Source organism: Archocentrus centrarchus, chromosome 19, assembly GCF_007364275.1.
Source record: "Archocentrus centrarchus isolate MPI-CPG fArcCen1 chromosome 19, fArcCen1, whole genome shotgun sequence".
NCBI classification, from domain to species: Eukaryota; Metazoa; Chordata; class Actinopteri; order Cichliformes; family Cichlidae; genus Archocentrus; species Archocentrus centrarchus.
Window position 1 is genome coordinate 27,109,841 of NC_044364.1, and position 21,663 is coordinate 27,131,503.

Sequence of the window (21,663 nt, forward strand, 5' to 3'; positions counted from 1 at the left end):
ATGCTAATCGGGCTCCAAGGTGCCGGGCAGTAATCACAGGGCCCACTAGAGGGCGTCGGGCCCTCAGGCCACCCTCATGAAGTCTATTTCTGAGTGTTTGGTCAGAGACATTCACACCAGTGGCTGCTGGAGGTCATTTTGTAGCTCTGGCAGTGCTCATCCTGTTCCTCCTTGCACAAAGGAGCAGATACCGGTCCTGCTGATGGGTTAAGAACCTTCTACGGCCCTGTGCAGCTTTCCTAGATTAACTGCCCGTCTCCTGGAATCTCCTCCATGCTCTGAGACTGTGCTGGGAGGCACAGCAAATCTTCTGGCAATGGCACATATTGATGTGCCATCCTGGAGGAGTTGGACTACCTGTGCAGCCTCTGTAGGGTCCAGGTATGACCTCATGCTACCAGCAGTGAAACTGACCCTAGCCAAATGCAGAACTAGTGAAAAACAGTCAGAAAAGATGAGAAGGGAAAAAAATGTGAGCGGCCTCCACCTGTAAGTGTTTCTTGAATTTTTTGAGCAGTATACAGTGACCTCCACAACTGTGATAAAAATATTTTTGAGCAGTTTATTAAGTGGGATTTAATTTACTAAAACACTGGAAGTGAGGCAAGAAACAACGCAGGGGTGGGTCCTATGGTCAGAACATGCATGAAAAGTGCAGGCCTCCTTAAAACAACCCCCAAGGACAGTACAAAGCGTAAATCTGAGCAGGAACCTGAGGAGCTATGGCTGGACCCCATAATTGATCCAGAATTTAGAATTTGCAGAGTGTGTTTGACATTTTCTCAGCACTGCCATCTTTATCTTCCACCTCCACCTTAAGAAACACAACTTGAAGTTATTGGACATTTTCAGCCAATACAAGCCATGTTCCTGTTTTTAATCCAGCAACAAGATATTTTGCAAATCAGTTGGTACATTTTTGGGCTGAAATCTGAACAGAGATGCAAAAGTGCCCAAACTATACATCTTAAAATATCTACGGGAGAAATGGATAAGACTAGAACACCTGAAATCGTCCCCGGGCTCAGAGTTTTAATGAGACAATGTTTCAACAATATCACAGCTTATCTACTCTGAAATTAATGTACTTACAAGGCAACCTGGCTTGCATATCTGGACTAAGCAGGACCCTCTGGGGCATGATATTGCTGGGGTTTGGACTCGGCTGAGCTGGGATACTGGCCGTGCAGGGAGCAGTGGGAGGCCGTACGGTCAGCATTGGTTTGGGAGCACTGGACCTCACTGCGGTTTGAGTAGTTGGATGAAGAGACGGGCGAGGAGAAGAAGTGTGTGTGACTGAACAAACCACTGAAAAGAAAAGAGGAAGCATTAGAGAAATGTGCAAAAAAAAAAAAAAATGTTTTAAAGCTGCTTCCTTCCTTTTTGCTTACCTTGCTGAACTGCAGGAGCAGGTGCAGGAGCTGAGGTGACTTCAGTGACTGGAGGAGGTTTGGGGGTCTGTGCTGCAGGGGGGACGGAGCAGGTTGGTTTGTTCATAAGGAGAACTGGTCGATTATCCCCTTTAGGAGGTGGTTGGAACATCCTGAAAGAGGACATATATGAAGTCTATGAAACACTGCATTTATGACATTTTATTTCATGTAGATTTATGGCAGATTATGGCAGATGTGAGGCCTATGATTTAAAAAAAAAAAAAATCCTTCAGCTGTACTTGTTTACCTGTTAACCTTCATGCGGACCGGTTTGGGTCTTGGAGGAGGTTCAGGGGACTCCACGATCTCCTGGATTAGTTGGCGGCTGACCTTGTAGCGTGGTAGGAAGACATCTGCCTGGTAACGGGACACGCGGCTCTCCAAACCAATAAGGTCAAACATAGAAAGGTCACAGCGCTGAGAATACAAAAACAAGTTAGAATCAATTTTTTAAAAAAATGCTTTCTGGCTCAATTTTCGGACCAAATTAAAGCTTAAGTTTCCTTTCATGCTTACTTTCAAAGGAGAGACCTCCAGGGCATCCTGCACCAGAGAGGCCGTGTGGAAAATAATGGGTTGCGTGATGAAGGGTGACTGAATGGGACGAGGGTCAAAAAGGTTGGGGTGGTTGCACACTTTGCGGAGTTGCATGAGGATGTTAATGACAGACATGAAGTGCCCGCTGGCCAGTGTTTCCCTGGTCCTGTGAATCAGAGAGAAACCAGGAACAAGCAGAAATAAGTATGACTCTAGACAAAGTAAACTTTTTTAAAAATCCTTTCAATTACGTAATTCTCACTTCTGTTTGGTGACTATCTTTCAAAACACCAAACAATCCAAAGCAGAAATTAAACTTCCATTCCTCCTGCTGGGAACCTTTATTAACTTACGAAGCCTGTGCCATGAAGTCATCATAGAGGAAGCGCTGTCTCTTGGAGAGGCGGCAGCGCACCACATGCTCGTATTTCTTGGGCATCTGCTTCTCCACGTCAGCCTTGATCCTCCTGAGCAGGAATGGCCTCAGCACCTTGTGAAGCCTCTTCACCAGGCCTTCGTTGTACTCCTGACTGCCCTCGATCATTCCCGTCAGTGGATTGGAGAACCACTCTTTGAACTCGCGGTGGGACTGGAAGACGTGGGGCATGAGGAAGTGCATGAGAGACCAGAGCTCCATCAGGCTGTTCTGTAAAGGGGTTCCTGTCAGCAGCAGTCGCCGGTGGCTGTGACCATTAGAGATAAGAGCAGAGGTTTGAATAAGTGTCATATTATTCGGGCTTCATATGACTAAGGAGAAGAACTCAAATTAAACATGCTTGAATCCATTTTAGGCCACATGAGTGCAGCAAGATGAGCATACAATCACCACCTCATAAAGAGTCCCAGCAAACATGCAGTAAGATGACCATTTATTTGGAGTCGTCTTTCTGTCCACTGGAATAAACTTTTTAAAACCCATGAAAGGTGAAATAAATAACAATGTCTTGCTGGGAGTTTAACCCACAATCCAAGCTGAAGTGTGCATCTTTCAGCATCTTTGTACACAACATTACTCGCTTTGCCAAAACAACAAAAATAAAATAAAATAGCTGATACAGACCAAAATTCTGGTGCTGAACATGAGAGGCTCAAACCTCGAAGGAATAATTTTTTTCAGTCTTGTTTTACATTTACATATACTCTGCTTTAAACGGTTGCCTCAAAATTTTATTTTTATATTCAGTTAGTATCATGAAACACAGGGTACGACTTTTAAGCCTGAATTCATAATGCACCATGTGAGCGAACTGCTGTAGCCACTACACGTGTGTATTCTCTCTGGTACACCCTATGAGAACATCTCTGACTGAAAGGCTGCACATAATAAAACTGTGTGCATCTCTTCATGTGCACAAGCTCCAGAGCGCTTTGGAGCTGAACACAACAGTGAGAAATTACCACCAGCTGGCCCAGGACACCAGCCAAATGATGACAACTTCCAGCCATTTTGAAAAGAACAAACCATTTCAAATGTGAAGATATTTACACACAACTGTGGCCTGTGCATTAACAAATACATTCAAAGTCAAACAGTACATCATGTCTTCTACAGCACAATCATTTTTTTGTGAGTCTGCTTACTGAGTGTGTGTTTCGCAGAGCCACAGAGAGAGAGGAGGACCATTTATTCGGGTTTCTGATTACCCAAAAGATTCATGATCATCTCCTGCAGGGGTTTCAAACTAAGGGTCCAATCTGAAAATCATGCATGAAAATACATGACTGTGTGTCACATCTGCTTTTCTTGTAACTGAAAACAAAAGTGAAGTTTTTGCTGCTTCTTTAAGGAAAGGGGGGTGCTCCTTGAGGTAAAGAAGGTTTTAAACCAGCAACCGTATGATTACTGGCCAGCCTGACCTGAGCTACCGCCGCCCTGTTTTTTTTGTACCTGTGTATCAAAGCTGACTTTAATTGATTTGATCAGGCGCGCTGAAAGATTGGACTGTAAAAATATCGATGACTTCTGCTAAGTGCATGAACAGAAGCGCATCTCTCATATTCAAACTTTAAAACGACATTTGATGACCGGCCAGTCGCTGCTGGATACTCAAAGAACAACTTTACACTAGTTAACACATTTCTGGAGCATCTGCAGTATTAGAATATTAAATCAGCAGAGTTCTTATAGTTTTCTATTTTTCATTTATTTGTATATTTTTATTTAGTTTTCATGTTTAGTTCTTAATTCGGTTTCGTATCAGTTACTCCCCAGGCTCATTTCTTCATTTTAGTCAATTTGTTTTTCTTTTATATTTTTATCATTTCCATGATGTTTGTCAGGGCAAGATTTAAGAAGCTCAAAATATATTACAGTACAAACATTTGGCTCACAGTCCTGTAAACTTCCCATTTCTTATTGTGTTGAAAAGACAAAAACTAAAGCACATTTCTGTATGCCTAAATTATTGTTTCACTGACCTGTTGAAGTTCAGCAGGCTCTGCCAGCGCTGGGACTTGAAGTTCTTGATGTTCTGGGCCTCGTCGAGGATCAGATAGCGCCAAGACTTCCGTCTGAAGGCCTGGTGATCCTGCAGCACCAACTTGTACGAAGTGATGCACACGTGGAAAGCATTAGGCTTTGTCCAGCCCTGACAACAGAAAACAGTCACATAGTTTTTTTCCAACTTATTTTCCCTTTTAAGAAACTGTTACAATATATCAGCAGTTGCTGGAAACTGGGAACGCACCAGTCCGACATAGGAATCAGATATCTGCTTGTTACTGGTGGCAAAAGTTGATCCATTCAATTCATAACAAGAAAAAGAAGAGTGAGGCAATGCAACTGAAAATGTCAGAGGACACCGGTGTATGATGTCAGGTTTAACACTTTAGTGCAGTTGTCGTCAACTTGATTAATACTGTCTTCACATCAGCTGCGCCTGAGTCGCTCTGACAGGAGGTGCACACAGAAAAGCCAGCATGACTGTAAATGACGACAGTATGCAGTAATGACTTTCATGTTGCAGTTCCAGGTGAAGTGTTGGGTCTTACTCGCAAACTTGGCAACAACACAATGTCGTAACTGTTTATACTTGTGCCTCGCTGTAGTCTAGCCCTAAATATAGGCAGTGAAAAGCTAAATAAATATAAATATCACAGTTTTAGCACTGAAAAGGGAAAGAAGTGAGAACAAGAAACTAAGTGACTGAAGAACGTCTCATCTATAGACTGTTGCAGCATCTCCCTCTGTGCCATCAGGGCATCTCTGTGCTACTGAAGTTCATATAATCGAACATTTGTGTCGTTTTCATTTCTGATACGAGCCAAACTGAAAATAAATTAGATGGACAACATAAACAGTCTATTTTTTTAGCTTATTTATCCCAGTTTCTTCCATGCATTGTCTTAATCACTTATCCAACGTAGGTCTGAGGGGGCTGTTCCCAACTGGAATAGGACAAAGCCGGGACAGGTCACCACTCCAGTGCAGGACTGAGAAAGAGGGGCAGACGACCATTCACACTCACATACACGTCTACCCCCAATTTACAATCACCAGTTAACCGAACAGGCGTGTGTACCCTGATCATCATGCTGCCAATCGCCCCACCCTGCATTATTGCACTAATAAAAAACATTCCAGTAAATGATATTATTTTTATCATAGTTTGCTTTATAAATTTAGGAATTCCACATTCATGTGTTAGATGTTACTCATTAGGCTCATTAATGATTTTGATTTACTCTGATATTTACTGTACTGAGCTAGGTTGTTTCAAACCTGACTGAGTCAAGCTTGATGTTCTCTTTCATATAAAAGATTGATTTCCAATCTTTTCCTCACAGAGTGGAATACAGCTTATTAATTTCAGACTGGTATCAGATTGGTGCTTGTATCGGCAGAAACCCAAACCCAAGGTACTCGAGCTAACAGAGCTGGATTAATGCCCCCTTTGTCCTGGGATACACATTAATCAACAGCACTGTAAATAAGCCACCGTCAAAAATAAAACAGCAGCATATAAGGAGACAGAAAAGGACAGTCAAGCAGCAGGCAAACTAAAACAAATAAAAGAGACAATTCAGCAGATAAGTAATGCAGGGAGTTACAACAATCTGCAATATATCACAGATGACAGCAGCAAAGCCAGAAGCGACAGACTAAAGCAGCACATCACGCCACATGTAACAGGGAAAATGAGCCGCCTGCAGAACCAACAAACTCAGTACCTGTCTCTTTAGCTTTCTCTCCTTCTGACTGCCAAAATAAGTGAGGATTTTAAACCCCGGACACCAGCGCTTCAGCTCCATCTCCCAGTTTAGCATCACGCTGGTGGGGACAATGATGAGGTGAGGGCCCCAGTTACCTAATAACAAATCAAATGGCTCATTGTTAGGATCTGAAAATAAAAAGCATGCTGCATTAATCACAATGCTGTAGCTCGGTATGTATCAGAAGCCCAGTCTGTTACCTTTTTCACAGGCGAGGTGAGCCAGCAGCGCGATAGTCTGGATGGTCTTGCCCAGACCCATCTCATCAGCCAAAATGCCATTTAGCTTTTTCTCATACATGGTGACCAACCAATCGAGTCCAATGTGCTGGTATTCTCGTAACGTGCCATGAAGCAGAAATGGGATGGGGGTCTTGACCTTTTGTTGTAGAGAAAGATGAAACAATTGCGAGCCAGAACTGCACAGGAGCTTAAGCTATAATTTCTCCACCTGATAGAACAAGTGAAATACTGTTTTTGAATATTTAAGTCTGACCTTTGTAGTCGCCAAAGTGTAGCCTTTAGGCTGCAGGCTCTCTGCAGTAGCAGCAATGTGGCTGATCTCCTTCTTTGGCCGTGAGCCAGAGGAAGACGGGCTGCCGTCTCCTTCCTTTAACAAAATCTCCATCCCTTCATCTCCACACTCATCCTCATCTTCCTCCTCACTCTCATCCTCATCCTTTTCGCTCTCCTCGTCTTCAGCACTGTCTCCTGGTGAATCTGAGAGAACATTTGAAAGATGATTTAATAATAAATTAAAGCAGCAAAACAAACTTTTAAAAAGACTTAAGAAGAAAACATTTTCTCAAAGTTTCCAGAAGGAGATAAACAGTTTGCTTTGCGTGTTTATGAGCAGTTTAATACCTGAGGAAGAAGTGTTACTTTCCACATCACTCTCATCTTCCTCAGTCTCCACCTCCTCATCCCCAGACACCTCCGATTCAGAGCTCGTTTTTGAGCCAGAAGCAGAGGGGGCCTCAAAGTCTGAGGCATACGCTCCTTTGTACTTCTCCAACAACTCCTCGATGCTCATATTGCCTGGAAGGGAAGCAGAGACACATCAAGGATCAAGGTCTACAGCCTCTCATAGCAGAGTGCTGCTTGGAATGAATGAAATCTCATTCATATGTACAGAATAAAATGCCAAATTAAAAAGGCAGAAAAAGAGCAGCGATGCAGAGGTAGCATCAAGAACGTTTTCCTCTTTAACGAGAGAGGAAGCTCTTCAAATACTTTAGAAAACTTCGGATCAATAAACAAAGTAAGTCAGAAAAAACTCAATGAGTTACAACTACTTCCATTATAAAGCATGAAAATGGAAAATAAAAGCACTCACCCTCTTTGGCCAAGTCATCAAGTTCCTCTGCATGATCTACATTTCCTTCCACCTTCTCCTGAGCTGCTATTGTGTCCTCCTCATCCTCAGCTGTAAACAGAGAGAGGAAGAAAAACAAAGTGTTGGCATTTAAAGACAAACTTGGATCACAAAAAGGGAGCAGGGAAAAAAAAATACTCAGTAAAGATCTTGCTCCTTTTTAGAGGTTATTTTAAGAACAATCTCACCATCCTCTTCATTGGCAGTGAATTCCCCATCTTCCTCCTCCCCCACCTCCGATGAAGAAGTTTCATCAGAGCACTCCTCGTCCGAGCCCTGGTCCTACATAACCCAGTGAGTCAATGATTACATAAAACGCAAACATCTAAAACAGATCCTCCTGCAGCTTTTACACATTACAGGCTAACCTCGCAGTAACAGGGATGTTCACATATTTGCGCTGGTATAATCGTCCTGTATGGAAACTTCTTAAAACTCTTGCCTTTTTCACTATTATCAAATCAGTCTAACAGCAGTTTAGTAGTTGGCTGCAAATCCACTAACACAGTGGAAACTGGAACTGCTAAAAGCTCATTTAGCAAACTTTTAATGTTTCCAATTTTCTCAAAATGTAAACAAAACAAAGCTGTAGGCCACAGAGTGGGCTCATTCAACTTGTCACTATAAACATTTAAACAACAAAGTTAAATTAATCTGTGAAGCCAGTCCGTTTGTGGATGGATGCAATAGTTTCATCCTGCTCTTTCTGGAACACAATCCAATCAGTGCCCTCTGGTTTGTGCTGGTACCTGAGGCAGATTGAGGGTGCTGAGTAGCTGGTCCAGGGGCAGCATGCCCTCCTCTTTGAGCAGCTCGATCTCCCTCCGATGGCTCTCCGCATCATTGCCCTCCTGCTGCTCTTCCACTTCTATGGTCTCTTCATCATCCTCCTCTTCACAGGGAGGCTCAAAGTCTCTGTCTGCATGAAAACAGGAGGGTTTGGTACTGAAAGACTCGCTTCACCTTTTTCTACTTAATTTGTATTCTACAGAACAGTTAAAATAAAAGCAGACAAACAGCAATGAATTCTGTTTTTGTTCTGTTTTTTATTCATAGATTTTACTAATTACCTGTGAGAACAGGTGAAACCATGTATCTTTGAATGGAAATAAGGATTTTATTAAAAACAGGAACTGGACCATTGGTGTGGCAAGGATAAGTGGAGAAGCTGTGCAGTAATGTATGCAGTAATTTTAACATTATAGGCTTAACTTGCATATATTTTACCAATTTTTAAAATTTTTTTTATAAAAAATCATTGAAAGCCATAATTATTTATTACAGTATAAGATATAAAGGGGGTTGTAAATGTTGTTTTAGCTGCTGAATGGTCGATTGAGGGTTACTTGTAACTTGCTTTTTTTTTTTTTTTTTTTTTTTTTTTTAAATGGGGAAGGACTTGATTTTAAAGTATGTGATATGTTCAGTTTGTTGTGTCTGCTGTTTTTGGTCATGCTTCTTCTTTCTTACAATAATCAAAAACTGAAAACTTCTTAAATCTCAAAAGGCCAAAAAAAAAAAAAAAAGTACTTGGTAGCTAGTTTGCATCTCATATTTCAATTTTAACACGCGGAGGCCTCAGATGGAGTTACCACAAGACTTCAGCTTTATGTTTAAAATGCAACAGGCGGGTGGAAAATTTGGGTTTTCGTCTCAGTGATTCGAGCTTCTTGATGGCTGAGCAGACTGCGTTCTCACTTTAGCACCAACAAAAGTGTATTTGGTAATAAAATGAAGGTGAGATCAGCCTACAGACTCTGCAGGAGAACAACTGCTACGTCTGCTCCTCCTCTGACTGAAACACAGCTTCAGATTAAGGCACTGCTTCTCACCTCAGCGCTTCAGGAATCAACTGCCACCAGTAATACCAGCAGCAGACAAGTCTGACAGGTTTGATGAGTCTCAAGTCTGACGGTTGCCAAAAAGTATTAGGTACAGCGCTTTGGACACGACGTACCAAAAACGTGTAACTGCTGTGACAAATATCTGACTTCATCACGTTAAATCAACCCGAGGTGCATCAGTGAAGGAGGACTCATAGATAATGCGGGTTAATCTTACAAAGATGCAGCAACCTTGACAGTGAAGAAAGCTTTTTTGTCTCTAATGAAACAGTTAAGATTCAGTCACTGGTGTGTAGCTATGACAACGTCCCAGTCTGAACCAGTGAATCAGCTCTGAAAGCTGTCTGCGACATGGTGACAGCGAGCACCAACGATAAGAAGCAGGTTTTATTTAAGGTAAACTTCTCACCATCCTCGTCGACAGGAGGGGGCAGAGACTTTTGTGGAGACAGGACGGTTTCAGCAGGCCTGATGGGTGCCAGGGACTTGCTCAGGAGGTCTGAATATTTCTCCGTCTGGCCAACAATGAAGTCCAGCTGAAGGTCCAAAGCCTTCTTCCGCTTTTCCTCCAGTCTGGACTGCTGCTTGTACTGCACTACCTTCAGGTTCAACAATAAAACATGTCATCAACATAACATAACATAACATAACATAACATAACATAACATAACATAACATAACATAACATAACATAACATAACCCACAAAAGCGCAACTCAAGGTTTCAGCTGCACGTTTCACAGCCAGGACGAGCCGTGGGGTCCAAAATCCTCAAACCAAATCATTTAAATGCTGCATTTATTTGAAAATAGTTTAGATAGGAATAACAAAAGACTGAAAGAAATATCATGCAATGCTACAGAAAGCGCTCAGTAGAATAGCTCACAACTAAGGAGGTTGAGCATCCCAGAAAAATAGATTTAAAGATGGATTCACCCATCTGTAAAAAGATGTGTTCAGTTTATAGTCCCGCGCTACAGTTGTGTCATTGTGTGCTAACGTGTCTGCATCTTTTTTTAAAGTAAGACAATAACAATAGGGCCTCAGAAAAAGATCCCAGGTGACAAACTGACCTGTGTGCACCAATGAAAACAATCGGCTCATTTCAAACCAAAAAGGTTAAAGACACAGCTGAGCGGCTGAAACCCTCAAATATCGAGCAAAGACGGGAAAACATTTGGTTTTCCCGACCGCAGTAACTGATATCCTCAGTTACCCCCCCAATGTTCACAGAGTGTTGTTAAAAGAGGAGCTGATGCAACTCAGTGGTAAACATGCTCCTTCAACTTCTTTGAAATGTGCGGCTCCAATCAGATTTTAAAATGAGCACATATTTCGCCCCACAATAAATACTGATCAGTTTTTGTGCCCTTTTCTATTCATCTATTTATTTTGGTTTTATTTTCAGTTGGTTTCCAGAGTGGGTTTTGCTCAAATAAAAATGTTCAGTATTAATAATTTTTTATAATTATAATGTGGGGGTAGGGGTATTTGTCAGGGGCAGAGCAGATAAACACTTTACATCCTGTAGATATCCCAGTCTCATTAACCACGTGCACCAAAGCTTCCTGATTCTCACCTAGTTTTAGTCTGATTTAGCTACAGCCTTGAACATTACACTCCAACCGTTTTGGAAACAGGACTGCGTTTCCTGTGAAAAGTGGATGTTATTTCTGTCACCAAACCGGTCGGACACAGACGCTGAGCGACGGAGCAGAAGGTTTTGTTTGCTCGGTTTCGTCTGTACCTTCTCGACGCTGCTCCAGAAAGCCCGGACTTCCTTTGCGATAGAAGAGGCGACTCGTCTGATTTTAGCATGCTCATCCCTCTTTGCTTTCTCTTCCTTTTGCCTCAGCTCCTCGTGGTGGCGCATCACCATCCGCACCACCTAATAACAAATCAACAGAACACATCTAGAACATATACAGTATATGCCATCAGAAATACAGAAGCATACATATTTTTCCTCTGTTTTTAATGTCAGCAATGTGTGAAACCTCTCTGATGATTCACGTGTCCTACCTTTCTGGCCACGCCTCTCTTCCACCGCCTCTCTTGAGCAAAGTCAGCCGAGAGCCACTGCATCTCCTCACACAGGTAATCCCAGTGAACTTTTGGCCGCGGCGGCTCCGTCAGGCGGGTGAGACGCTTCATTGACCAGAAGCCCTCTCGCTTCAGTGCCTGTGTTCGATGCTCAATGTCGGCTTCCTACAGGACAAAGTTAAAAACAAAGAGTCAGTAAATCCTGTATCTGAAAGAGGAAACTGGGGGTACGCAGATTCACAAATGCCACTTAGGTCTGCATCTTCAACGGTGCACCAGAGGAAGCTTGTCATATTTCCTATGACTCTTGGAGGAAGTCCCCACTTTTAATGTGGACCCATATGGTAGAGAAAGGTACCATCAAAGCTTTTAGAGCCCCATTTTCAGGTCTTTTTAGTTCCTCCTCTCTTACCTTGGCATTTGAGGGAAGCGCAAATATTAGATGTAAAAACAGGACCAGAATATGAAATATTAAAGTCAGGTGATTTACAGCTTTTACGTTATAAGATTTCACCTAAGTGATAAAAGTGGCATCAATTTGTGGAGATTATCTTAACAAACAGAAAAAACTTCAGAGTATAAAACTCCAGAAAAAAAAAAAAAAAAAACACACCATGGTGGTGTCAGGCTCCAGGATGGCGTAAAAAATAAAATTCTCCTTGCATCTATTGTTTGGATGCACTCTGGATTCATTACGTCATAATTATCTGTGCAGCCAAACTCTTGCTAACAAACAATACTCTGCAGAACAGCTCTCATCGTTTGGAGAAAATAATTGTTTAATTTCAGAAGAGCCGCACCTGTGCAACATTTTAGATAACAGTATCTCTCCCTGGCGCTCAAACTGCAGCAGAGAAGCTGTTCTCCACACTTTCGTTTTATTGTTCTCACACAGTCACAAGGCTGCAGCATGTTCCACCTTTTTATCCATTTTAATTCCACACTTTTCTTTGCTTTGTGCCGTTTGTCACACACTGACCTTCATCAGCAGCACTTCACTTAACCGCCAACTGTGTTTCATAACTAAACTCCTTTCTCTGCCCCACATCAAGAATCGGGTGTTAATTCAGTATCGGTTTCTTATTAAACTCATGATGTTCCCAAAAAATAACTCAGGCAAATGGTAAGAGAGGCAGAGATGTGTATTTAACACTTGAACACAACAATTTCTAAAGGTTGTTCACAGCAAAGCTCTCCAGCATAACCCAGCAATCATGCAAAGCATGCTATCAAAGATAAAAGAATGTCAGGGGAGTCTTTAAAGCTGCTATTTTTTTGGTACTTTCTGCTTTGCTTTTCTTGAATTACTCAAAGCCAACATAAAATAACAATTACTTAACTGGCTGACAGCTGATTAGGATCAAAAGTTGCATCCGTTCACTAAACTGAAACAGGTTTTTAAGGAAAAGGGTCCAATTTTCTCTCTTAAGATTCCAGAAGGTTTGAAAATGCACATTGTGCCATTCAAAGAGATTTGTTTTGATTATTTACAGTTCAGACTCCTGGAGCAGCCCGTTAAAAGGCATCAGGCACAACGCAAATAATCTCTGAACGTGCAATTACTTTCTGCAATTTGAGGATTTACTGAAAGGCTGAAAAGCACCGATTCATACACACTTTCCAAATTCATAAGGTTTCTGACTGGTTTTTGAGGGACCAAAAAAAAAAAAAAAAAAAAAAAAACACTAAAATAATTTAAACTATAATTAAAAATTTTTTTAGATGCAGTCAGAACAGTTAAAAAGCTAGAGAGGCAGACACTACAGAGAAAGCTGGAGCGAGAGACTGAATGACTGGCCCAGAGGACCTGTGGAAGAAACGCTGAACATCGTAAACAATCCTCACTCACATGTTTCGCTAGCTCTGCCATGTCGGTGTGACGCTCGCTGCGGGACCGCTGAGAGGTGGCTTGGTCCGATGGCGAGGATGATGAGCTGTAGGCACCGAAAGAGGAAGGCGAAACAAACTTTCCATGGGGACCCCGGAGAGGTGAGGACCTCTCTCGCCGTGGTGTGGCCCAGTCAAGTGTGGTTGAGGGTCCGGGGTAGGAGGAGGTGGAAGGTGAGACGGGAGAAGAATTCGCCGTGACCCTGTCGGCAATCCACTGGCGTACCTGAGAGCAAAGAGAGAGGGATGAATTTTTTTTTTTTGCTGTTTTGTTTTAGAAAATAATCAGAAGAAGGTGTGAGCACAAGTTCCACTAAGACAAAAGCATCATGCATGAAATGGATTAGAGCGTGTAAGTGTTTAGGAAGCAAATCATAAACTGGCCACGAGTGAGTCTGTGGCAGCCGTCTCCTCATGCAATCATGAAAGAGTTGCTGCTCATGAATGTCCTGTTAAAATGAGCCTGTCTGGATGTCTGACAACCACCACTTACCTTAAGAAACAGTGCCTTTCTGTCTGTCCTGCTCTGCCCATGCTGGAAAACACACATGGCTTAGCATGCGGCCAACTTAAAAGAAATTAATCACTACATAATAAAAAAAAAAAAACACTGTACACACATGTGTTGCATTAAAGATGGACTACATGCAGAGTGAAGCCCTTTTTTAAAATTAAAAACAAAAAAACATGCCAGCATACCTGATTGTTTTTGTTCTTAGCCAAGATAAAATATTAACACCTCTCCTCAGGACTGATTCACAGCTCAGAAAAATGATTTCACCAACACTAAAAGTGTTGCACATCACTAAAAAAATATTCTGTCATACTCAGTCAGGAAGAAAACCTCTCAACTGAAACTCATAAGCTGCTCATTTGGATTAAAAGAACAAAAAAATAAATAAATAAATAGATGCACAAATGAACACCTGATAAACAGTTTATATCTTCTTATTCACAACAACAAGATGTCCAGATGCAGGTTTAACATTTATCAACTGATTTTGCTTCAGTTATGCTCTTGTTTTGCAGACACCTGCCTTACCTTGGCATTCAAGGACTAACTCTTAATGCTTCAGCTTCACTGTCATGTTGCTGTGCTTATAAATTGCTCCCTCCTTTATTAATGTATTCAGTGTTTTCTATGGCTTCTTATTTGATAAAATGGATTTAATACCTTGCATGGCGAGCTGGGGTTGGTCATCTCACTTTTTTCGCCGTCAGGTTCGTCGTCACTGCCTTCCTCTGGGCTGCTAACCTGTCCCAAGTTGCCCTCCTGGACCTCCGTTTCTCCTGCAGGTTCATCGTGCTCAGTGTCCTCACTCTCTTCCTCCCCGTAGATCGAATCAAGTTGGCTGACGGGGTCCCCGGGGCTGGTGGACGCTGCGACTGCCGCTGTGAGCATGTCCGGGGTGTGAAGCGTAGTGGTTGTGGTGGAAACATCTCGAGATGAAGTTTTGCTAACAGTTAAGGCCACAGGTTTGCTTGCAGAAGAAGTTGAGGGGGTGGCAGATGCAGCCAGATTGGGCTGAAGAGAAATATCACCGCTTTCTACTTTGACAAGAGCCCCTTCTGCTGCTGCCGCCACTGAAGTTTTATTGACAGAGCACTGCGTCTGATCTCTGTGGCTGCTCAGACCGGAGACAGTTTGGGGAAGGCACTCCTCAGACGCTGTGCCAGACCAGGAGCAGGAGCCGTGGGCATTGGCCAGGCTGCCGTCTGCATTCTGTTGCTTGGACACTGAAAAGGAGGGTGGGTGTTTCAGGAGAGGAGTTTCTCCTGGTTTGAGAAGGAGCAGCTTTGGATTTATAATGCCAGAGGTGGAACGGAAAGTCTCTGACTTGGTTACTGAGGGCACGGCGACATTCTGAACAGTCTGTGATGGCGTTTCGGTCACAGCGGGGGTTTCTTTGGTCCCGTGGCAAGCAGAAACACAGACCTCAGGCTTTGCGGCACTTACAACAGTGACTCCTGGGGTCTGAATTAGGGAGGGCTGGTTTCCTATATGAGAAACTGAGACAGCAACAGGCGCCTGCATCACCAAATTCTCACCGGTAACCGCAACAACTGGGGATAAGAGAGATAAAGAAGCAGCTGTTGCTCCCGTTTCCTGTTTTGGGGAAACGGTTTGAAGTACAGCAGACCCACTCACCTCTGTCTGGTCTGCACTGACCTGTGAACAAAGTGTCCCAATTTGTGCGCTGGTGTCCACCTGTTCAAGAGTGAATGAGTCAGCTGTAACCGCTGCTACTTCAACTAAACAAACCCCACTTGAGTGTGCCACTTCGACAGCTTGGTTAGCACCTAGCACCAAATGCTGTTCGACTCCGGCTACGCTTGCGTTTTGTATGGACAGATTATGGATGTTACTGCTAGAGCAATCCTGATTTACATTACTCGATGAAGGCAAGGGCTGCTGGGCGATTATGATGGTGTTGTTTTCATTAACTGTGTGGATAGATGTTTCGAGATCCTCAGAGTTTTCGAGTAAAGCGTTGAATAAGTTCACCTCATATGCTGGAGAATGAGCCATCTGTGCAGCAGTACTGCCACAGACCGTCTCTTCTGCAACCTCCTCCACCAGACCACAGAACTCGTACACTTCCACAGGTTGAGAGTCCAGCTCCATCTGCGTCTGAACACTTCCCGTGTACAGCTTCGGCTCCCCATCAGAAATCTCCGAAGTCAGCTCATTAACAATGGCGGCTTCGCAGACGCTGCCGTCCTCTCGCTGCAGAAGGTAACTCTGATTCAGGTGCACGCCAGGCCAGGCCCCGCTGATATGAGCCTCCTCCCTGACAACTACAATTTCCTGAGCATCGGCAGAATGCACGAGCTCTGCAATCAGCTCTGTGGAGGGGACTTGGTCAGAGGTGTGAGATGTTTCAGCTTTTACAACCTCCCCCGACTGCAGCGAAACAACTAGGCCCGTGTCAAACTGAGGGGGTCTGGTGGAGGGTTTTGAGGAAGCCTCCTGCAGCACAGCGAAGCCTGACGAGTGAGTATGTTCTTTGCTCATGCTACTCTCCACCTGCGCTCCTTCAAGGGGACCGCAGCTGGATGCCAAGATTCCTTTTCCAGTCGAAGTGTATAATCCAGGGAGCAGTTCACTTGCTTTTGGGGCCTCAAGTATTTCATCTGAATGAGGTTGTGTTCCAATGTGTTCAACTGACTCCAAAAAAGCTGCTTTCTGCACATCTCTAGCATTAGTTGAGATCCCCTTGATAGTTTTAGGTTGTGTTTTTGACAGGTCAGTTTGTTTAATCTCTCTATTTTCAGCTGAGGACAGAGGGACTGCAGGTGACACTGAGTCCTGGAGACCCCCTGCTTGCTCTGCAGCACCTGATGGAGGTATATGGCTCCGTTGATTTGTTTGGACAGGTGGAGCCCTGTCGGACTGCTCCACAGCCCCATGCTCCGAGACATCTTGGACAGGGAAAGATGAGGCTGTGAAACAGATCTGGGATTTGGGTTGTTGTGGGAGAATATTCCCTCCTGTGTGCTCTTTTCCACCAAGTTCCGTATTTGTTCCAGTCTCCGGTTTATATTCCAAGGTGATGGATTGTTTCTCCTTTGTTCCCGTAATAACCACAAGGCCAGCACCTTCTTGAGGAAGCTGGTTTGTTTGATTATTTGAGTGGCTTTTCTCTTTATCAGTTTGTGACCCGTATTGCAGCTCTTGCACTGTTTTGTCAATCTGTGAGGGGAGAGAAGGGCAAGGGGAAGCTGGAAGCCTTTGCATCTCAGCAGAGGAACTGCAGTCCTCAGTGAGGGACGCTGGCAAAGATCTCGCAACTCCGACGGTGCTTTCTTCTGAGATGATGTTGCCACTGATCGGGAGAGTCTCAAGCAAAGTGATCGGAGGGACTTTCTCCATGCTGGCGTAAGCTGGGGTGCTGCTCTCCAGCAGCGGCACAGCGGACGGATCGGTGAACGGAGGAACTGGGCGCGGGGCAGCTGCGACCGGCTGCGGAGCATGCCGAGGTGACTCCCCAGCCACATTCTGTGCAGCCTGGGGGTTGCCACCCAGCACATCCACAGCCGGAGAGGCGTGCTGCCGCGCCGCCTCCTCCCCAGAGTGTCCTTCCTCTGTGCTGCCCCGGCTACACACTGCACCTGTGATGGGGAGACACAGGCCGTTAACAGGGGTGCCAACCATGAATTAGCCCTCCAAAGGGTCCCAATTGGCCCACTGGATCCTTTGAAAACCGTTAGAATTGCAGTGAAGTCATGAATTACTCAAATTTTTCAATAAAAGTCCTCAGTATTTATGGTGTGGTGATGCCAGCTTTAAACATAACTACAGCTCTACATATTTCTTTGAACCATAAAATGTGTAAAATACTTTTCTTAATACGAAAACTATTTTGATTTTAGTTTTTTACCTTACTAATATAGTTCTTTTAACATGATGTATTTTATGGAGATATATATGGCAGTACGTATTTAAGCCATGTGGTTACAGTTTGTTTGCTGTGATAAAGGACTTCACCCACTTTTGAGATAAATAAAGTAAATCTTTATCTTATCTTTCCACTACGATCTACAAATTTGAATGCATATATAATGTAAGTAGATTTTTAAAAAAAAGCTTAAAGAATATGTCTACAAATAAATAAATGCATTTTTATACACACACACACACACAAATATACATATGCATACACACACACACACACACAAAAGAAAGGGAAAGTAAAACATACCACATACCAAAAAGAAACATGCTGCTATATGGATGCATCCCTACAGAAAACCAAAGACTATAACCTTGAATAGCAGCTACACTAGTTAAATAACAGTTACTGCAGTACACAGTACCTTAGCTTCCACTTATAAGAAGCTTGGAATATTTAAATGCAAAAATTTTATGGCACAGTTTTGCTGTGTTTATTTTAATAACATACATATGCTTTGCCATTTGATGGGGACCAAGTAAAATAAGTGTTTGCTGCTAAAAATAATTATATAAATCTTTTGGCGGTAGGTGGTAATACTTTATTTAAATGTGCAGACGATGCTCAGCTAAATACCAAAAATAAAACCGACTCCATAAGCGAGTCATAAATAATTACTAGACATGATATTAAAGTCACTTCTGAAAAGATGTGTGTGCATAGCAGCAGCTTCTCACCTGTTTGTGGTGTAAGACACAGATCTTCAGTGCTTTCTACTTCCAGGATGCTGAAATTAGGGTCCCCTCCACATATTCTGAGGAAGTGAGGGACAGAAACCGGATGGTAACTTTATTATTTAAAGCAAATGAGCAGTTTAAACTCACTATTAGTAACTCCAGTGCTGAAAATGAGTGGTCTTGCAACTCCAGCAGCTACAGAAAGCAGCTGTATCAGACGCTGCAGTTAGTAAACACAGATATATGAACGTGAGTGATCGTGAGTAACATGTCATGTCAGGAGCGGACAGCTAGGCTAGCCAACTCCTGCTCGGACTGTGGTGTGTGTGCGGCGGTGATGAAAAAACAGCCAGCTCCTGGTTGCATTTGCTGCAGTCGCCCACAGGAAGATGTTAGGATTTCTGCAGCACGCGCTCTCGCGCTAAAAGCCGGCGACCGAGCGCGCGGGCCTCCAATCAGTCATTCAATCCGAGCTCTCGTGACTGATTTTTTTATTTAAATCGTGAGCACCTGTCGCCACATGGGGGTTAAAGATGACCAAGAAATTGTTTATTCAGTAGTGATGTGGCAGCGGTGATACTGTGAAATCTGAGCCGTTCCCGTATGAGAGCGGCAGCTCGGGAAGCTTCATAAAACCCACACAATTCAGAGGTTAACGCCTAATGTTGCCGGTTAGCTCGCTGCCTGCCTGGCTAACTAGCTAACGTTAGCTCCTGCAATAACAGTTAAATGGGGGGAAGCCTGCTGCTAACTAGCCAGCTAGAAGAGTTAGTTAGTAGGGTGCGTTCATTTGACGCGCAGGCGCCCCTCATCCCACCCGCAGTTATGTAATGCTCCGGCTTCAAAGAAGCCAGTTTATGCCGATACATCTGAATGTGTTGCTTCACGTTGAGGACCGAAAAGAAGCCCCCGAAACATCCGAAAACTCGCATTAAAAGCCGCTTCTGCATGGACTACAGAGGGAGGGGGAGACAATCACTCGTGACGTCATGGCGTGGGGTCAAATCCTCTTTTGAGAAAATAGATTTGTTTAAATTATTTAGTTTTAAAAATGTATAAGGATCAATTGTTAGTTAAATATAAAAAATGCCTAAAAGACAGTGTCAGAAAGTTCCATATAAATTTTGCAATGATTACACGGGGGACGTAAGGGGGATCGCTAAGTCCCCACGGATCGCTCTTTAAAAGCGACCGCACGGAAGTGACGGCTGATCCGTCAGGTTTTTTCCTTTTAGCGCAGTCTGTGTCCGAATCTATTCCATGACATTGTTTAATATTTTGGGGTCCTGTTTTTGTTCAGTGCAGTACATACAGAATTAATCTCAGTCCACTGAAATCAAACCACCAAACGAAACGCAGTCTCATTGTGCCCTTCCGCTGCTCACAACCCCCCCTCGAATCCCCCTTTACTTCCTCCTTCCCCCCTCCCTCTCAAGGCCGCCATCTTAAGTTCCCACCTACCTGAAATTTCCGACCAATTTTCTTTTACTAAATTCTCGTTGAAGGAGTCGTCATCCGCGAAAAATCGCACTCAATCCGTAATGCCAGTGATCCAAACTGTCTCCCGGTACCCAACGAGGTACCCCTAGGTCTGTGGGAAGAAGTTAAATTACGGACCGGGAGAGACTGGGTTTCGGCGCAGAATGTAGCGGTCGCGGGGAGGAGACTTTACGCAGCGAAATGGTGGAGGACCGCTGCTGACAAAGTACAGAGCGACCTGAAATCTCGCGAGAAGTCGTCAAGCGCGCCACTTGAAATGCTGACATTGGTGATGGTTTGTTATTTACCGGCGCTGTCAAGCGATTAACAAAGAGAGGAATCAATTTAATTCATTTACTGCGGTTTGCTTGAAAAAATGGTGCCCTTCAATCGTCTTATTCTGGATTATTCAAGTAGTAAAGAGGATTATATCATCACTGTGACAGTAAAACAGTTTACATTTTCCTGTCAGCGTTTGTTTACATTTAGTGAAAAGTATTTTCGCTTTGTATTTATGTGATCATATGGCGTTATATCAAATTTAAGACAAGATTTAATTGATAGTTACTAATAAAAAGTGGATAACTTATTTCTTGGTCATTTAAATGTTTCATCATTCATAAAACATCCATTTTGCTATTGTGGCTGATGTTTGTAATATACTCCCATGTGAAATTTATGTGTAAGTGATTATCTGTACGATTGTGAGTGTAATTATACATAACATGCTATATTTAATATACCTGGAAATAATTAAAATGACTAAAAACGCTGTATTAAAAGCTTTATGCAAACAGAAGATGGGTTTCTTCAGATAAAATTAATATTGGACAGTAAATGTGCCAAACTGGGCATTTAAATGTTGGGTTATTAATAAGAGTGTGGAAGAGGGATAGTGGATAGAGTGCCGTGAAAAGAGTACTTTTCCCCTTCCTTTCTTTGCTTTTTGCACATTTGTCACACGTTTCAGGTCATCAAACAAATTTTTAATATTAGTCAAAGATAACTTGAGTAAATACAAAATGCCATTTTTAGGTGATTTAATTTATGAATGGGGAAAAAGGTTCTCCCCGTGCTTGCGTGGGTTTCCTCCGGGTACTCCGGTTTCCTCCCACATTCCAAAGACATGCACTTACTGGGGTTAGGTTAATTGGCTAATCTAAATTGCCCATAGGTGTGAATGAGAGCATGAATGTGAGTGTGAAAGGTCGTTTGTCCCTCTGTGTTGGCCCTGCAACAGGCTGGCGACCTGTTCAGGGTGTACCCTGCCTCTCGCCCTATGACAGCTGGGATAGGCTCCAGCCCCCCCGCGACCCTTAACAGGATGTGCGGAAGCGAATGGATGGATGGATGGATGGATGGATGGAAAAAGGTATCCAAACCTATCTGGCCCTTTGTGAAGAAGTAATTGCTTTCCCTGTTAAATCACAAATAAACTGAGTAACCACTTTTTTTTGGAAAGCTGAGTTCAGTTTCACTGCCACATCCAGGCCTGATTACTGCAGACCTGCTGAATCAAGAAATCCCTTAAATAGAACCTGTCTCACAAAGTGAAGCAGGCTAAAAGATCTCAGAAATACATCACGCCACGATCTAAAGAACCAGCCGAGAAACAAAATCTGGAAAGAGTTACAGAGCCATTTCTGAGGCTTTGGAACTCCAGAGAACCACAGTAAGAGTCGTTATCCACACATGGAGAAAACCTGGAACAGTAGGGAACTTT

General features: G+C 43.2%; 1 protein-coding gene across 2 annotated transcripts in view; it reads right to left on the reverse strand.

The window, feature by feature from the left end:
• srcap (Snf2-related CREBBP activator protein) overlaps nucleotides 1-20,127 on the reverse strand; it is a 36,031-nt gene extending 15,904 nt beyond the window's left edge. The window contains exons 1-21 of one of the 2 annotated variants that reach the window (XM_030754541.1): nucleotides 19,923-20,127; nucleotides 18,462-18,538; nucleotides 14,505-17,443; nucleotides 13,824-13,865; nucleotides 13,293-13,556; nucleotides 11,423-11,608; nucleotides 11,148-11,288; nucleotides 9,810-9,999; nucleotides 8,306-8,475; nucleotides 7,745-7,838; nucleotides 7,518-7,607; nucleotides 7,046-7,219; nucleotides 6,678-6,901; nucleotides 6,383-6,560; nucleotides 6,141-6,277; nucleotides 4,389-4,558; nucleotides 2,324-2,653; nucleotides 1,950-2,136; nucleotides 1,681-1,850; nucleotides 1,392-1,543; nucleotides 1,093-1,308 (exon numbers count right to left, since the gene is read on the reverse strand). In XM_030754541.1, the coding sequence (XP_030610401.1) occupies nucleotides 1,093-1,308; nucleotides 1,392-1,543; nucleotides 1,681-1,850; nucleotides 1,950-2,136; nucleotides 2,324-2,653; nucleotides 4,389-4,558; nucleotides 6,141-6,277; nucleotides 6,383-6,560; nucleotides 6,678-6,901; nucleotides 7,046-7,219; nucleotides 7,518-7,607; nucleotides 7,745-7,838; nucleotides 8,306-8,475; nucleotides 9,810-9,999; nucleotides 11,148-11,288; nucleotides 11,423-11,608; nucleotides 13,293-13,556; nucleotides 13,824-13,865; nucleotides 14,505-17,204 (5,815 nt within the window). In that variant the 5' untranslated portion in view covers nucleotides 17,205-17,443; nucleotides 18,462-18,538; nucleotides 19,923-20,127. The remainder of the gene's footprint in view (nucleotides 1-1,092; nucleotides 1,309-1,391; nucleotides 1,544-1,680; nucleotides 1,851-1,949; nucleotides 2,137-2,323; nucleotides 2,654-4,388; nucleotides 4,559-6,140; nucleotides 6,278-6,382; nucleotides 6,561-6,677; nucleotides 6,902-7,045; nucleotides 7,220-7,517; nucleotides 7,608-7,744; nucleotides 7,839-8,305; nucleotides 8,476-9,809; nucleotides 10,000-11,147; nucleotides 11,289-11,422; nucleotides 11,609-13,292; nucleotides 13,557-13,823; nucleotides 13,866-14,504; nucleotides 17,444-18,461; nucleotides 18,539-19,922) is intronic. The other variant, XM_030754542.1, reaches the window with a different exon arrangement.
• Between the last annotated feature and the right edge of the window lie 1,536 nt (nucleotides 20,128-21,663).